We start from the raw sequence: 17,229 nt of genomic DNA, 5'->3' as shown, positions 1-17,229 counted from the left end.
TTATTTAAAAACAGGCTCTTGCAAGCCGGGCATGGTGGCGCACGCTTGTAATCCCCGTGCTTGGGAGGCGGAGACAGGAGGATCGCGCAGGTTCAAAGCCAGCCTCAGCTGGCTTAAGAGACCCTGTTTCCAAATAAAAATATAAAATAGGTCTGGGAGTGTAGCCCAGAGGTAGGAAGCCCCTGGGTTCCATCCTCAGTACCACCCCCCCAAAAAAAAAAAAAAAAAAACAGGCCTTGCTAGGTTGATGAGAGTCTTATTACTTGCTGAGGCTGTCCTCGTACCTGTGATCCTCCTGTCTCAGCCTCCCAAGTACTAGGATTACAGACATGTACCACCATGCCTGGTTAAAGAAAGGAATTGGAAATAGAGGTGCAGGTTCCCTTCACAGTTCAGTGTTCATGGGACATGAAGCGAATGACTTGGTTGTTTCATATGCTGTTTCTAACACAGTACTTGCAAATGCTTGAATGAAATTAAGTTTGCTACAGGGCTCTGCATTCTTGTGTAGAATGGCACCAGACATTTTTGGAGTAGGTGTTTGTCAGTGAGTAGTTGTCATTGAGAGCCAGGAGTATTTAACTTTTTCTGGATAACACCCACTAACCAACTGGTCCTGCTGACTTTCTCAGCCTCTCCTGCAGGAGCTTGGTGTGCTTTGCTTCCCACAGGGAGCTCAGGGCAGTAACTTGTACTGAGTTGAGACGCTCTGTGCAGTGGTGTATCTGCACGCCGGTCAGTTTGTAGTCGGTTCTTTACCCTGTTGAAACTTTCCAGCCAAGATTTTTTTGTGTGTGTGTGGTACTGGGGTTCCTGGAAGCCCTTTTACCTCCGGGCTACACTCCCAGACCTATTTTTACATTTTTATTTGGAAACAGGGTCTCCTAAGCCAGCGCGCGTGGCTGGCTTCGAACCTGCGTGATCCTCCTGTCTCTGCCTCCCAAGCACGGGGATTACAAGCGTGCGCCACCACGCCCGGCTCCAGCCAAGATTTTTAAGATGCTCCTGTCATTTTCCTCTCCCTACGTTGATAACTGTTCTCATTTTCTTATCTATTTTGGCCTTTACTTTCTCTTTCTCCCTCTTCCTTCCCTCTTTCTTTTTCTTCCTGGTACTGAGGATTGAACCGAGAAATTTTGGGAGGGCGTACTGGGGAAGGAACCCAGGGGCATTCTTATGTCTTAAGCCACAGCCCTATTTTTGCTTTTTATTTTAAAACAGGATCTTGCTAAATTGCTAAGGCTGGCCTTGAACCTGTGATCGTCTTGTCTCAGCCTACCAAGTACTGATTATTATAAGCATGTGCCCCCACACCCAGTTTAGTTTTTATTTTGAAACCGGGTCTTTTTTTTTTTTTTCTTTTGCGGTACTGGGGATGGAACCCAGGAAATTCTACCTCAGAGCTACACCCCCAGCCCTATTTTTTAATTCTTTATTTTATTTTTGTTTGTTTGTTTTGTTTTGTTTTGTTTGGTGGTACTGGGGTTCCTGGAAGCCCTTCTACCTCCGGGCTACACTCCCAGACCTATTTTTACATTTTTATTTGGAAACAGGGTCTCCTAAGCCAGCGCGCTGCTGGCTTCGAACCTGCACAATCCTCCTGTCTGCCTCCCAAGCGTGGGGATTACAAGCGTGCGCCACCACGCCCGGCTAATTCTTTATTTTGAAACAGAGTCTAACTGTGTTCATTGTACAGGGCCTCACTAAGTAGCTGAGGCTGTCCACGAATTGCGATCCTCCTGTTTTCAGCCTCCTGAATGCTGGTTCACCACACCTGGCTTGAAATGAGGCCTTTCTTAAGTTACTGTGCGCTGGTCTTGAACTTGCGGCCTCCTGTCTCGCTCTCTGGGGTTACGGACACACACCTCCACTCCTGGCTTTTCTTTGTTTGTTTTGTGGTGCAGGAGATTGAACCCGGGGCATTCTACCTGCAAGTTACACCCCCAGTTCCCTTCTCCCTTTTTAAAATAGGATCCCACAAGTTGCAGAGGCTGGTTTCTAACCTCTCATCTCCCTGTCTCAGCCTTTCAAATACTGGGATTATAGGTATGCACCACTATGCCTAGCTAATAAATACATCTTTCTAAACTGGGCCAGTGGCTCATGCCTATAGTTCCAGTACTTGAGAGGCTGAGACAGGAGGATTGCAGGCTTAAGGCCAGCCTCAGCAATTTAGCCAGGTCCTGTTTCAAAAAAGAAAACAGGGCTGAGGGTGTGTGTGGCTTGGGGGTAGAATGCCTGCTGGGTTCAGCCCTTGGTACCACAAAACAAACACATACATGTTTCTGTGACATTTGTTGCCATGCAATGTTTGACCATCTGTCTTTCTTTTGCTTTTTTTTAAAAAACGATTCCCCTAGTGTTGAATATTTAGGTCGTTTCCAGTTTCTCACTTAACAGTTGCTGTATTTACCAGCAAAAGCTTCCTAGTCCTCAGACTTGATGCAGCTGGTGACTGGGGGCAGACTGACCCCGGTCATCACACGTGTGCATGCTTGGGACTCCTGCTCCCGGCGCCGAGCCCCTGTGGTGACAAGCGTCCGCTCAGGCGGCTTGGGTTCTGGTGGCTTGGTTACTAGGCCTGATGACAAAACTAGTCTTTTAAGAGGCCTTTGAGGAAGCAAAGGAAATTGTCTCGCCAGTATTTTCTTGGTGAGACCTTCATCCAAAGTCTCAGAAGAAAAGTATGTCTTGATTCTAAACCATCGCGTTGTCATCCCTAGAAAATTCACTTAGGAACCAATAAGTAAATCAATTGTTGAAGCCGGGCGTGGTGGCGCACACTTGTAATCCCTGTGCTTGGGAGGCTGACACGAGGATTGCACAGGTTCAAAGACAGCCTCAGCTACTTAGGCTTTCAGAAACTTTGTGAGACCCTGTTTCCAAATAAAATATAAAATAGGTCTGGGAGTGTAGCCCGGAGGTAGGAAGTCTCTGGGTTCCACCCCCAGTGCCAATAAATAAATAAATAAATAAATAAATAAATAAATAAATAAAGTTGTAGTTGACATGTATGTGCATTTGGAGTTCATTGAAGGGTTGAATCTTACCTAGAAATGTTAATAACATTGTAACATAACTTCTTGTACAAGACTAATCTAGACTTTTGCTTTTTTCCCCTCCTGATGTTGTATATTTTTTAAAAAATTGTTGGGCATGGTGGCACAGGCTTGTAATCTCAGTACTTGGCAGGCTGAGACAGGAGAATCATAGGTTCATGGCCAGCCTCAGCTGCTTAATGAGGCCCTCTACAATTTAGTGAGACCCCTGGTTCAAAATAAAGAATAAAAAACAGGACTAGGTGTGTTACTCAGTGGTAGAGTGCCCAGTACTGGAAAAATTAAAAAGTACAGTTAGCTGGGCGTGGTGGCGCACACTTGTAATCCCTGCGCTTGGGAGGCTGAGACAGGAGGATCCCACAGGTTCGAAGCTAGCCTCCACTACTTAGGCTCTCAGCAACTTAGTGAAACCCTGTTTCCAAATAAAATATTTATTAAAAAAAAAATAGGCCGAGCTGGTGGCGCACGCTTGTAATCCCTGTGCTTGAGAGGCGGAGACAGGAGAATCGCGCTGGTTCAAAACCAGTCTCGCTGGCTTAAGAGACCCTGTTTCAAAAAAAAAAAATTATATATATATATATATATATATATATATATAATTAATAGGTCTGGGGGTGTAGCTCGGAGGTAGAAGGGCTTCCAGGAATCCCAGTACCAGCATTTAAAAACAAAAAATAGGTCTGGGAGTATAGCTTGGAGGTAGAAAGCCTCTGGGTTTTACCCCCAGTAACCCCCCCTCCCACACACACACACACTACAAAGATTAAGCTGTGGGTTCAGACAGTGATGTGTAAACCGGGCGTGGTGGCGCACGCTTGTAATCCCAGCATTTGGGAGGCTGAGACCAGAGGATCGCGGTTCACAGACAGCCTCAGCTACTTAGGCCCCTTGCAACTCAGTGAGACCTGGTTTCAAAATAGGGGGGCGCTGGGGTTGTAGCTCGGAGGTAGAATGCCCCTGGGTTCCATCCCCAGTACCGCCAAAAACAAAAAAAAAAAGCAGTGATGTGTAAGGCAGGTGGGTGTGGTGGTGCACACCTGTAATCTCAGTACTTGCAGGTGGGTGTGGTGGTGCACACCTGTAATCTCAGTACTTGCAGGTAGTTGTGGTGGTGCACACCTGTAATCTCAGTACTTGCAGGTAGGTGTGGTGGTGCACACCTGTATTTTCAGTACTTGCAGGTGGGTGTGGTGGTGCGCACCTGTAATCTCAGTACTTGCAGGTGGGTGTGGTGGTGCACACCTGTATTCTCAGTACTTACAGGTGGGTGTGGTGGTGCGCACCTGTAATCTCAGTACTTGAGAGGCTGAAACGGGGATTGCAGATTCAAGGCCAGCCGCAGCAACTTAGCAAGACCCTGTTTCAAAATAAAAAATAAAATAGGGATGGGATGGGGGTGTGGCTCAGAAATAAAATGTCCCTGGTTTCAGTCCCCAGTGCCACAAGACAAAACCAGTGGGGTGTGGACGATACGAGGAGAGGGATAGGTGGTAGCACTTCCGATTTGTTTGTGCAGTAGACATTTTTTGCAGAGCAGTTTGCATGTTTGCTTTTTAATCCCCCGCCCCTCGTGGTCACAGCAGTTCCCTTGAGGAAAATGCCGATGCCTTCACTTCGCAGGCGGGAAGGCTGGGGTGTCACGCGTCCTTAGGCTGTAGAGGCGGGTTGCGGCCCTGTCCTGCTCTGCTGCACCACGGGTAGGGCGCCAGCGCGCTCTGCACTCCGCATGATGAGTGTTGAGAAACTTAACATGTCTATTTGACCATGTATTTTGTTCTCAGGACAGTTTTAGGCATTAAATGTGAAACAAATGAGAAGCGATCCTCGACATGAAGCCACCTAGATGGATGGACAGGATTTGCTTAGGCAGGGTGTAAAATATGTAAGAGAACATTCCAGGTAAAAGGACTACAGAAGCAGGTTCTCGCGTGTTGGAGCAGAGCATGTATAGATGCCCAGCCTGAGAGAAGGCTGCGTATTGGAGCGGTGGATGAGAAAGTCTCATAGGTAAAGAGCTCTGAGTTGAGACTTGATGGAGTGGAGTAGATGTGGCAGCCAAAAGGAAGTCGCCGAGTTAGAGTAATTAGGAAGAGTAATTTATTTATGTGGTGCTGCGGTTGAACCCAGGGGCATTTTATCCCTGAACTACTGACATGGGCTTTGTTCACATCAGGGAGGCCTGAAGCCAGAGATAGCAGGGGAGGAGGGGCCCTTTACAGAGTCCCCAAGGCCCCACCGCCAGCCACACCCTCCCAGTAACACCTGGGTGAAGCGTTACAATGGCTTCATTCACTTCTGGGATTATAAGCTTCATGATTCACTTTTATCAACCCTGAATATTAATAAGTGAACTGTTTAGGGTTCCTTGTCTTTGAGGGACATTTTATATCTAACTATAACACCTGGCTTGTACAAATAATTTTAGTACTGAAGAAATGTGATGAGACATAAAAGGTGTAGATTAAATGCTTTGTGAGACCTGGTGTGGTGGCGCACGCTTGTAATCCTAGCACTTGAGAGGCTGAGACAGGAGAATCGCAGGGGTTTGAAACCAGCCTCCACTGCTTAGTGAGGCGCTAACAACTTAGTGAGACTTTCTTTCTTTCTTTCTTTTTTTTTTTTTTTAATTTGGAAACGATGTCTCTTAAAGCCTGCAAGGCTGGCTTCAAACCTGCGCAATCCTCCTGTCTCTGCCTCCCAAGCACAGGGATTACAAGCGTGCGCCACCATGCCCGGCGTGAGACCTTGTTTCTAATAAAATATAAAATAGGTCTGGGAATGTAGCCTGGAGGTAGGAAAGTCCCTGGGTTCCACCCCTAGTACCACCCCAATAAATAAATAAATAAATGCTTTGTGAGAGTATCTTCATTTTAGAGCATTCCTGTTCAATAGAAATAGAATGTGAACCGCATATAATTTAAAATTGTTTTTGTAGCTGCATTTAAAAGAAAAGAGTGAGCTGGACGTGGTGTCCGCACTCGTCATCCCAGTACTGGGGAGGTTGAGACAAGAGGATCGTGGGTTCGTGGCCAGCTTCAGCAACCTAGTGAGACCCTGTTTCAGAATAAACAAATAAAATAGGGCTGGAGTACAGTAGGATCCCTCTGCGTTCCGTCCCTCGTACTGCACTACAAAAAGAGTAAAGGAGGGGCTGGGTGACCTAGTGTAGAGCTTTTGACCAGGACTAACCGGTCCTTGAGTTTGATCTCCAGAACCTTCAAAAAGCAAAACCCAAGTGAAAGTAATCGTTTTTAGTTAACCGTTTATATCTAGAAATATGATTTCAACAGGTAGCAGAGGTCATTTTTTTCCCATATACTAGGAATTAAACCCCGTGTCATTCTACCTCCAGGTTACACCCTCAGCCCTTCTGTATTTTTAATTCTGCAACAGGGTGTCAAATTGGCAAAGCTGGCCTCTAGCCTTCAATCCTCCTGTCTTGGCCTTCCAAGTACAGGGATTAGAAGTGTATACCACCACACCCAGCTACTGGTCATTTTTTTTTTTTTAAGGGGGTCCTTTTTTTTTTTTCCCCCCCTGTCTTTTTAGACTGGGGATTGAACCCAGGCAAGCGCTTTGCCACTGACCTACATCCCAGCCCTGCTGGTCATATTTTAAGCAGGTAGACACGTTTGCCCGGTGGCCGTGTATTACACAGCGGGGCTTGACTTAAAGATTTTGTGGAGAGAGAGGATGGCATTTGAGCCATGCTCTGAAGACCTTTGTGTTTGGGGAAGATGGGAAAGGCCATTCTGGATAAAGGGGTTGGCTTTAGTGAGTCCAGACAGAAAATCACGCTTTGTCTGTAGGACAGCCACCTTGGTAGAAACACACTGTGTGCTGGGAAAGGCCTGGGGAGGCAGCTTGGCAAGCGTCCGCTGGCTGAGGAAATCCGACGCACTGTCCGCGGTGGGGACCTCTGAGGAAGGTGGAGCAGGAAGTGACCTGGTGTGGGCTCTAAGAAGGTGGGCCTGGGGCCAGAGATGGCGAGAGCCTGACAGCAGTGGACGGAGGGAGCGCCTGGATGGGGGAGTTCCTGTAGATGTAAAAAGAGGAACCATTTCATTTCTCCCTTGTCTGCTGCCTTCCTCCAAACTGCTGGGTGTTGTGTAACCCATTTCCTGTTGAAATTGGTCTAGCTGCTTCAGAATCCATGTTATATAAGTCAGAAGTTATGTAAGCAGTAGGCATCAGGACACTGAGCTGTGGGTTTTGTTTGTTGGAGGTTGTTTCTGTGTGTATGCACAATTGAAGTTTTTTGAAATGGATAAATACATGAGTACAGATCTTTTTAGAGGAAAGCATATAGCCTTATCGGTAACTGATGTTTTTCAGTGACCAGGAACTCCAGTGAAGATCCTAAAGAAGCTTGAAATATTTGGCTTCAAACCAGAAAGGCTAGGAGATGGGGTGAGGACATTTGGGCAGTCCCAAAGAATAGTCAGCAGTCTTCACAGCATGAGTTAAATTTTAAATACTTGAGAAGGAGAGAAGTGGGCAGTGGGCTAGAGGACTTAGTTGGGTATAGTGAGGCCAGAGAGGTCTGTGGCGCCTTCAGCGCAGCCAGTCCTCCGATGCCTCTGTTACTGTACTGTAACGCTGCATGGGGAGGCTCAGCTCTGAACTGGCTTTTGCCCAGAACTTTATTATTGGAAGCTTTCATAGGAAGAGTTGCACAGGTGCTGTTTTCTGAACTTTGCAGTGAACCTGTAAGTGACTTCTAACTTTGGTCTGCACACTGGACATTTTTATGAGCTCATCGAGTCATTGAAAGTTGGCTTCCGCTGTGCTTGGTACTTCTAGGAACAACAAAGGAGGGTTGTTTAACAATGGAGGCATTGTCCTGACCCCAGAGACTTCATGGCCAAGTAAGTTGTACTTTCAGACTTTTACAAGATAAATAGGGTTGGTTTTTTTTTTTTTAATGTGCTGGTATTAAGCTAGACTGGATTGTGTTGTGGAAACAAACACCCCCATTGTGTCAATGGCTTAACCCAACATAAGTGACCTTTTCACGCACATGTCCAGCGCGAGTGTGCCAGAGTCTGTGCCCTGTGCTGTCACCCGCCTCCGTGACTGTACCATCTAGATCACAGGGCGTTTAGGTGACTGCTGTAAGTGAAGAAAGCTTGGGGAACTGTGCATGGGGTTTTTCACAGTTTCAGCCTGGAAGTACCATCATTTCTGTTTCATTGGACAGAACTACTGACCCCTGATTGCTGGGGCAGCGCAGGAAAGTGTGGGAAGCAGATGGAGTATGTCGCGAGCATTGCCGTCTCCGCTGCAGTCTCGTTCTAGTGTTGTGAGTGGAGACGTCATTTAGAGCGAGGTCGAGTGTAACCTTACAGTTACCACGTCTGATACAGGGCACAGCTCTGATACAATTTAGGTAGCCTTAGGAAGGAAAGTTCACAGTTCTGAGCTGGAGAGCCAACTCTTCTAAATTGCCTGGATTCATGCCATTGTGCTTCCTCCGATACATTTTGATGTGATAGGGCCCTGGGTTTAGAAGTGCTATTGAAAATAAATGACACTTGGAGCAAAGCCATTTTGCAAGTAAAGGTTATACTTTCTTAGCTATTTTTTAAATTATCAAACCATTTTCAGAGTCTTAAAGCATATATCTAACAGTGAAATACTTTATGTTTAAAAATATTCCTACAGTAGTATTTCATTTTTTTATACCTTTGGATATTAGGATATTTACCCTGTGGCACAGATGGACATACCGGGATGTATGTGTGTGTGTGTGTGTGTGTGTGTGTGTGTGTGTGTGTGTGTGACCAGGGATTGAACCCCAGGGGTATTCTACCTCTGAGCTATACTCCGAGCCCTATTTGTTATTTTCATGTTGAAACAGGGTCTCCCTAAATTTGCTGAGGATGACCTGAACCTTTGATCCTCCTGTCTCAGCCTCTCAGGTATTGGAATTATAGGTATGTACCCACCATGGCCCCACTTTGGAAAAGCTTAAGTGAGCTGTCCTGTAGTTGAGATGAATCCAGTTAGCTGAAGTTCTGTGGCTGTGCGTCCTGAAGACTCTTCCTTCCTTTCACAACCTGCACCTCAACAAAATTAGTGCCTGATGATTGATTTGTATATAAGACTTTAAGTTTTCCGAAGTGCTTTGTGTATATTAGGTCATTTGTCCCCCCGGGGAGCCCCACTAAGAGAGTCAGCCGTGTTCTTATTTTCCAGTAAGGAAACCAGAGCTCTTCGGTAAAGTGATCTGAGAGCCTCCCCTCCGAGCAGCAGAGCAGGTGCTGGGAGAGCCCAGGTTGCCCCACTTCTGCTCCTCCTCTGCATGTGTCCTCGGGACCAGGTGGAACGGTGGCAGTAAGGCTCCATGGCTTTCGTTTCCAGATTGATTGCATAATTTTTCTTATATTGGGGTGGGGAGTCGGACAGTTAGGACAGTGAGAGAAGGCTTCCTGTATTGCAGGAGTGAGTTGAACCAAGGCCATTTAAAACACGTACTGAAAGAATCAGAAGCTATACTTAGCATAGACTTTTTTGTGGCACAGGGGATTGAACCCTGGAGCGTTTCGCCACCACCACCCCAAGCTGCACCCCACTCTTACCTCATTTTTATTTGGAAATAGGGTCTCGCTGGTTTGATGAGAGTCTCACTACTTGCTGAGACTGTCCTTGGACCCGTGATCCTCCGGTCTCAGACTCCCAAGTACTGTGATTGCAGGTGTGCGCACCGCGCCCGGCTTAACATGAACTTCTGAAGAAATGGTTATTAAGTGGTCTCCGCTTAGCAGGAGGCGGTGGAAGCTCGCACCAAGTTGGGTGGGGTTCTAGCTCTCTGCTGCTGTCTGCTTTCAGGGATGCTTGGGGCGTGTCACCTGCCTTCCCGAATCCTCATTTCTTCACCTCTGAAAAGGGGAGAAGGGTTTGTCATAGCCCCAGCAGGCCTGATAGGGAATTAATTGACCAAGATCGCTTGGAGGCCTGTGTGCTCCAGGCGTGGGGGTGCTGCTGATGGCCTTTGAAGCTGGAGGCTTCACCTTCGGCGAACTTCTTTCCAGATGGGTTGCAGGAAGACCCTCCCGAGCATCTCCTGGGCCCGAAGCCTGACGCTTTCTCTCTTGCTCTTTCTAGGAATGACCATGGACAAAAGCGAGCTGGTACAGAAAGCCAAGCTTGCAGAGCAGGCGGAGCGCTACGACGACATGGCCGCAGCCATGAGGGCCGTCACGGAGCAGGGCCACGAGCTCTCCAGCGAGGAGAGGAACCTGCTCTCCGTGGCCTACAAGAATGTGGTCGGGGCCCGCCGCTCCTCCTGGCGGGTCATCTCCAGCATCGAGCAGAAAACGGAGAGGAATGAGAAGAAGCAGCAGATGGGCCGAGAGTACCGGGAGAAGATCGAGGCGGAGCTGCAGGACATCTGCAACGACGTTCTGGTGAGGGCCAGTGCTTCCGCGTAGACAGCGAGTTCTAACAGTAATGTCCACGGCAGACCCGGCAGCGCCTGAGAGGGCTGTCTGCACACCGAAAGGCTGAGCCGCGCGGCTCTTCGTAAGCATGTGCTGTGGTTTTTCTCCCTTGGCTTGATCAGAGGCCGTTCATCCCTTCTGAAGCATTCTCCTTTCCTAGTAAAAAAAGATCCATGAAAAAGAGGAGTATTAGTCAACATCCTCCATCTTTTCTCTAGTCACCAAGGCCAGGTTTTAGTAGACGCAGCCACGGGTAGGCTGTCCTGCCTGTTAGTCTGAGTCGCGGCGTCATCTCCAGTAGGGGACGCAGGGTCAAAAGGCCGAGTTGCCTCCCCCGCCTCTCCCGCTCAGACCTTCCCGGCGGGGTCCTGTTTTTGTCTGCAGGCGCATCTGCCAAGTTGAGCGTGCGTTCCACAGCCACCCACAGGTGGTTTGGGATTCTCCGTCTGTGTGCTGTTTAAGCCCTCATCAGATTACCGGTTCCCTGTGGCCACAGTGTGGGGCTGGATGGGGTGGGGATCCGAGAGCACATCCTGCCCTCACATCCTGAGCCCACTGGGGACTTTTGTTTTCTTCCAGGTGAAATCAGGTAAAATGAACAGTGAGGGCGGCTTTGAAGGGAAAGGAGTTTACACTCGTGGTCTCCCTCCTCCCCTGCTGGCCGGTCTCTGACACTGCCCGTGGCACCTCTTTTTGAACGTCAGTACAAAGCATGACAGCCACCAGGCAGTAGTGCTTCTCACCCCAACACATAATGAGTTACGCCCTGTCTGCAAAGAATATTAAAGCACCTGCTGCCCCTTGCGTCTTCTCACTGTGGTTGATGAAGCCCCCACAACCAAGCTGTGCGTTGGACTCGTAGTTGATGTGTAGCCAAGAGCATCTTGGCTAAACTTGCTGCCTGTTGGCCATTTGGGGGCTTGTTAATGGTGCACCGATTCCTGGATGTCAGGTACCTCTGGTATTCAGATGAAGTATGGCATGCATTCCAAGGGCAAGGAAGTTCCATAATTCCTGAAACGTAGACCAGCTTTTAAGAGCATCTGAAAGAATGTGAAGAAGAGCATGGTACTTACTGCCTCTTAACCAGTTTTTCAGGATGCCACATTCTAAAACAACTCTTCGAAAATATTGCTCTGTATACGAAGCTTGGACTCCTTCAGAACCACTTTTGTTGTAAGCATAAATGTTTAAAGGAATTTATTGTTGATAATAGTCTTAGATTCTTTGAGTGCTTACTGCGTGCCAGGCATCGTGTGAAGCACTTTCTCTACCTCAGCTCACTCGTCCTTGTAGCCACGCGAGAAGGGGGTGGCCGCTGCGCCCCCCCATTGTTCAGCCAAGGAAACAGGGTATGAAGGCAGTCTGTCCAAGGCCGAACAGAGAGGGCATTTGGAATCTAAACTTGGTTCTTGGTAGTTTTACTCGGTTACCACCTTTTTCCTCCCAGAATAGAAAGATGAAAGACAGGGCAGAATAATAAAAATAAAAAATGGTTTCTAACCCTATCACTTAGAGAACCATTATTAACAATCCTTCCAAGCTCTTCTCTCTGTGTTTGTGTGCATGTACACATACATATTTTAATATTAGATGTGATTCTTGTGTTTATAATCTGCTTTTTTTCTCGCATTTCTTTTGAGAGCCCTTCGTTCTCAGTGTAGTTCTTCATGATTTTTACATAGCATTCTGTGATAATGACTATAATTTTTTAATATTTATAACCGAAGAACACAGGTTTTTGCTGTTATGGTCTGGGCTACAGAACATTTAGAGGCTTGGATGAAAAGAAAATGTTTTTAATCTTCAAAAAATTCCTAGTGATAGTATGTATCTTGAATCTTAAATGTAATTTAATGTCTTGTAAGTAATTCAAATTTCTTAATAAAACGTGAATCATTTTTTAGGAGCTGTTGGACAAATATCTTATTCCCAATGCTACCCAACCAGAGAGCAAGGTGTTCTACTTGAAAATGAAAGGCGATTATTTTAGGTACCTTTCTGAGGTGGCGTCTGGAGACAATAAACAAAGTAAGTAGCACTGAACAGTTGACTGAGGGTGGAGCCAGTCTTCTTTTGTAATAGCTGCGGTAGCTTTTGCTTTGTTCACCACAGATACTAGAAAACCTCACAGAACCTGAATGTAAGCGACTATGGCATTTTGAGGAAAGGGGTCGTGGGGCTGACAAGTCAGAATGTATGTGCTGGGTGCGGTGGCTTGTGCCTTAACCTGTAGGAGGCGGAGGCAAGAGGATCGCGGATCGGAGGCCAGCCTGGGCAGCTTAGTGAGACCCATCTAAAGACAAAGAGTAAAGGGGCTGGGGCACAGATCAGAGGCAGCGCCCAGGCTCATGCCAAGGGTGGTGCTCTCAGCAGGTGTCACTGGCTGCCACCCTGGCTCCAGCCCGGCGCCCAGCCGTGGCAGCGCTTGTGTGACGCCCAGTCCTGGCTGCCTGCAGGCTTCAGAGGCTGCTGTGTGGCGTGGAGTTATGGCTCTGCCCTGCTGGGCGTAATTTATAAATTGAACTTTAGACATAGGTATGAGTGTGCAGAAGAAAACGGTTACATGGGGTTTAGTACTGACTGTGCTTTCAGTATCCACTGGAGATCTTGACCCACACACTGTGTCCTGGTGTGAGACCGCCACAGTGATGTATCCCTGTCACGTGCCCTGTGGTGACAGTGACAGTCACGGCCATGTGTCACTAGGTCCCTTTTGTGTGCCAGGTGCTTTGGGTTTCCTTTGCCCTCCTACAACTTTACGATTTTTATTTATTTATCTATTTTTGCAGTACTGGGGATGGAACCCAGGGGCATTCAACCTCTGAGCTACTCCCCAGCCCTACTTTTATTCTTTATTTTGACACCAGGCCTCACTGAGTAGCTGAGGCTGTCCGCGAACCGCGATCCTCCGGTCTCAGCCTCCCGAATGCTGGGATGACGAGCGTGCCCACCACGCCCGGCTTCAGCTTTATGAATTTAGATGGGAATCTGCCCCCCTTTTTTGAAGTACTGGGGATGGGACGCAGGGGCGTTCTACCTCCGAGCTACGCCCCCAGCCCTATTCTATCTTTTTTATTTTGAAACGGGATCTCACTAAGTTGCTGAAGCTGGCCATGAACCTGCAGTCCTCCTGTCTCAACCTCCCAAGTCCTGGGATCACAAGCTGGCGTCACCACGCCCAGCCTGACACCTCATTTTGATGGGTTCATTTCTTCAGCCCAGTTTGCTAAAATAATGATAATGGATCCAGCGTGTGATGACGGTCTGTGAAGAGAAGCCAACCTTTACTACTTCTACTTTTTCTTACAGCCACCGTGTCGAACTCCCAGCAGGCTTACCAGGAAGCGTTTGAAATTAGTAAGAAAGAAATGCAGCCTACACACCCGATTCGACTCGGCCTGGCGCTCAATTTCTCAGTCTTCTACTATGAGATTCTCAACTCTCCTGAAAAGGCCTGCAGCCTGGCGAAAACGGTGAGGACCCTCTTGTTTCTGAGTGTAGTGAGACTGTACTGGGGCTTTCTAATAGCTCCTTTTTATTCCTCAACATCCTTATCATCTTGGACTTTAAAAAGAGTTTTCTAGAGGTAGGGTTGTATCTTTTGTGAAACGGAGACCTGTTCTTTTGTCGTTTCTTCTCAGTGCCTCCTGCTGGTGGTGTTCACTTCTGTTCATTACTGTTTGGGGGGGTTGCAGAACCTTCCAGGTAAAGGTAATTTTGGTTTCTCATCAGGCTTTGACCTTGGTTATATATTGGCATCCTGTACCAATATGGCTGTGTAAATGAAAGAAATCAGACCACATTTCCCCCTCCCTCCCTTCCTTTTTTTGGTACTGGGTATCTAACCCAGGGCTTTGCACATGCTCCTCGAGGGCTGTGCTACCGAGCTACATCTCAGCCATCTCAGCCGTTTTGTTCTTGTTGAGAAGGGTCTTGTTACGTTGCCGGGCTGGCTTTACACTCGAAATCCTCCTACCTCGGCCCCTTTAATAGCAAGGATACCAGGTGTGTATCACTTGTGCTGGCTGGATCACATTTTCTTTTTGTGTTGAATTCCTTCCTGTCTTGTACTTTTGGCCTTTCCTACATATATTTGTAATTTTTTAATTTTTTTATTGTTTTATTTTATTTATTTATTTGTTTATTTATTTATTGGTGGTACTGGGGATGGAACCCTTCTACCTCTGGGCTACACTCCCAGACCTATTTTATATTTTTATTTTTGGAAACAGGGTCTCTTAAGCCAGGATGGCTGGCTTTGAACCTGTGCGATCCTCCTGTCTCTGCCTCCCAAGTGCGGGGATTACAAGCATGCGCCACCACGCCCGGCTATTTGTAATCTTTTAACATGTATACCATGTCAGTTTTGTTGAAATATTTGCAAAATTGAAAGCTTAGGACTTGAAGCAAACTCACTCTTTTGCTTTGGTCTTTTTTTTTTTTTTTTTTTTTTTTTTTAAGGTATTGGGAGTGGAACCCAGGGCCATTCTACCTCTGAGCTCTACCCCAAGCTTCTTTTTTATTTATTTTTTATTTTTTTATTTGTGGTGTTAGGCTGGAACTCAGGAACTTTCTACCTCTGGGCTACACCTCCACACCTATTTTTATATTTTATTTGGAAATGGTCTCACTAAGTTACTGCAAGCCTCGCAAGTAGCTGAGGCTGGTTTCAAACCTGTGCGATCCTCCTGTCTCAGCCTCCCAAGCGCTGGGATGACAAGCGTGCGCCACCACGCCCAGCTCTTCTTTTTTATTCTTTATTTTGAAACAGGGTCTCATTGAGTTGCAAAAGGCCTCACCAGGTAGCTGAGGCTGTCCTTGAACTGTGATCCATCCTTCCGTCCGTCGGTCTCAGCCTCCCTTGGTCTCAGCCTCCCGGATGCTGGGATTACAAGTGTGCACGGCTTGCTTTGGTCTTTTTTATCCAGAGATTTTAAGTTAAAAGACAAAACAAGGAAGGAAGAAAACAAAAAAGAAAAGAGAAATATAAGGGATTATTAGAAATGTCTTTGGTAATTTGAAAGTTGTATAAATTTGCAAATGATAAATGTGCTAAGGTTAACAGTAATACTACTTACTAGCCAAAGCAAAGTTCTTTAGTAAATGTAATAATCATTGCTGGTTGGTGCTGTATAACATATTTTACATTTGTTGAAACACACTAGCAAGGCAAATAATAGCCTGGGTTTGTGTTTTTTTTTAATACTAGAGATTAAACTCAGGGATGTTCTACCACTGAGCTACATTCCCAAGCCTTTATTTTGAAACAGGGTCTTATAAATTGCCCAGACTGGCCTTGAACTTGAGATCTTCCTACCTAAAGTCTCCCAAGTTGCTGGGGTTGCAGACCTGTGCCATCATGCCCAGCTATATTCTTTTTCATATATATATATATATATGTCCCCCCCACCCTTTTTCCGTACTGGGGATGGAACCCAGGGGCATTCTACCTCTGAGCTGTACCTCCAGCCCTATTTTTTTTTTTTTCCCTTTATTTTGAAACAGGGTCTCGTTGAGTTCCAAAGGGGCCTCACTAAGTAGGAGCTGAGGCTGTCTTTGAACCGTGAGCCTCCTGTCTCAGCCTCCCAAATACTGGGATTACAAACGCGCGCCACCACACCCAGCCAGCTGTATTTATTAGCATGAAAGAAAAAAACAGTGGGCTTAACCAGCTTGAGAGAACTTGGAGTTTCGTTGCTAAAGACTGTCTGTTTCAGGCCTTTGATGAAGCTATCGCAGAGTTGGACACGCTGAATGAAGAGTCTTACAAAGACAGCACCCTCATCATGCAGCTACTTAGGGACAATCTCACCGTGAGTATGCCTTCTGTGGCTGACAGCCTCCTTGTTCACCTGCGCAACAATTCACGGTTATCCGGGATTCAAGAGGGGGTGTGTACTCTGTTAAACACAGTTAAATGGTTAAACCTATAAATGGAAATGACTGCTAGAGGTTCGGCTTTTGCCTTCATCACTGTCTGCAGAAGTACCAGAGAAGTTTTAACAGTTTTGTGAGAAAGATACAAGCTGGACTACCCCTGAACACTCTGATTGCTATATCTTTTTCTTCTCTTTTTGTCTTACAGCTCTGGACGTCGGAAAACCAGGGGGATGAAGGAGATGCTGGGGAGGGGGAGAACTAATGTCTGTCGTGCTCTGTGGTCTGTTCAGTGTCACTCTGTACCCTCCACATTTATCCCTTCGTGCGATAAAAAAAAAAAAAGTATGTCGACTTCCGATTTTTCACAGCCTCAGCCTAGCACAAGTGGTCCGTGGGATAAACAGCTGGTATTTGTATCTAAAACTCATATTGGTCGCATAAATGCCACGGCATTCTGAAACTCTGATTTCAGTTAACATTGACAGGATTACTGCGTGCTTCATTTTTTTAACTGAACACTGTGATTATGGGGTTTTGTAACTTAGCAGAACTCTTACTGGTAGAAACAGTAGACCTAAATCATGCGTAACTTTTTGGAAAGTTTAATCCGATATCAAAATAGTCACTGAAATACAAATCTGTTGTAAAGTTGTACAGAAAGTTAGAGATTATATTGCGACCCTGGAACTGGAGTTGAGACACGTACATTCGGCATCCGAGTTTTATGGTAACTCACAGTGATTCTGCCTGTGGTTCAGGGCTTACAGACATTTGATCGTTTTGGGTTTTGCCACTCAAAAGTTCATGACCACAAATGTCTACAGTGTCTTCCTCTGAGGAAACTC

General features: G+C 46.6%; 1 protein-coding gene across 1 annotated transcript; it reads left to right on the top strand.

Moving 5' to 3' along the window:
* Positions 1 to 10,168: 10,168 nt before the first annotated feature.
* Positions 10,169 to 16,646, top strand: YWHAB (tyrosine 3-monooxygenase/tryptophan 5-monooxygenase activation protein beta; the record flags this gene model as incomplete). Its single annotated transcript, XM_080716561.1, has 5 exons — positions 10,169 to 10,468; positions 12,409 to 12,532; positions 13,814 to 13,977; positions 16,222 to 16,317; positions 16,590 to 16,646. 5 exons carry the CDS (start codon positions 10,169 to 10,171, stop codon positions 16,644 to 16,646), a joined length of 741 nt encoding a protein of 246 aa, XP_080572687.1.
* Positions 16,647 to 17,229: the final 583 nt, after the last annotated feature.

This window comes from Muscardinus avellanarius (genome assembly GCF_963383645.1).
Source record: "Muscardinus avellanarius genome assembly, chromosome: 19".
NCBI classification, from domain to species: domain Eukaryota; kingdom Metazoa; phylum Chordata; class Mammalia; order Rodentia; family Gliridae; genus Muscardinus; species Muscardinus avellanarius.
This window is presented reverse-complemented; position numbering and strand designations above follow the sequence as displayed.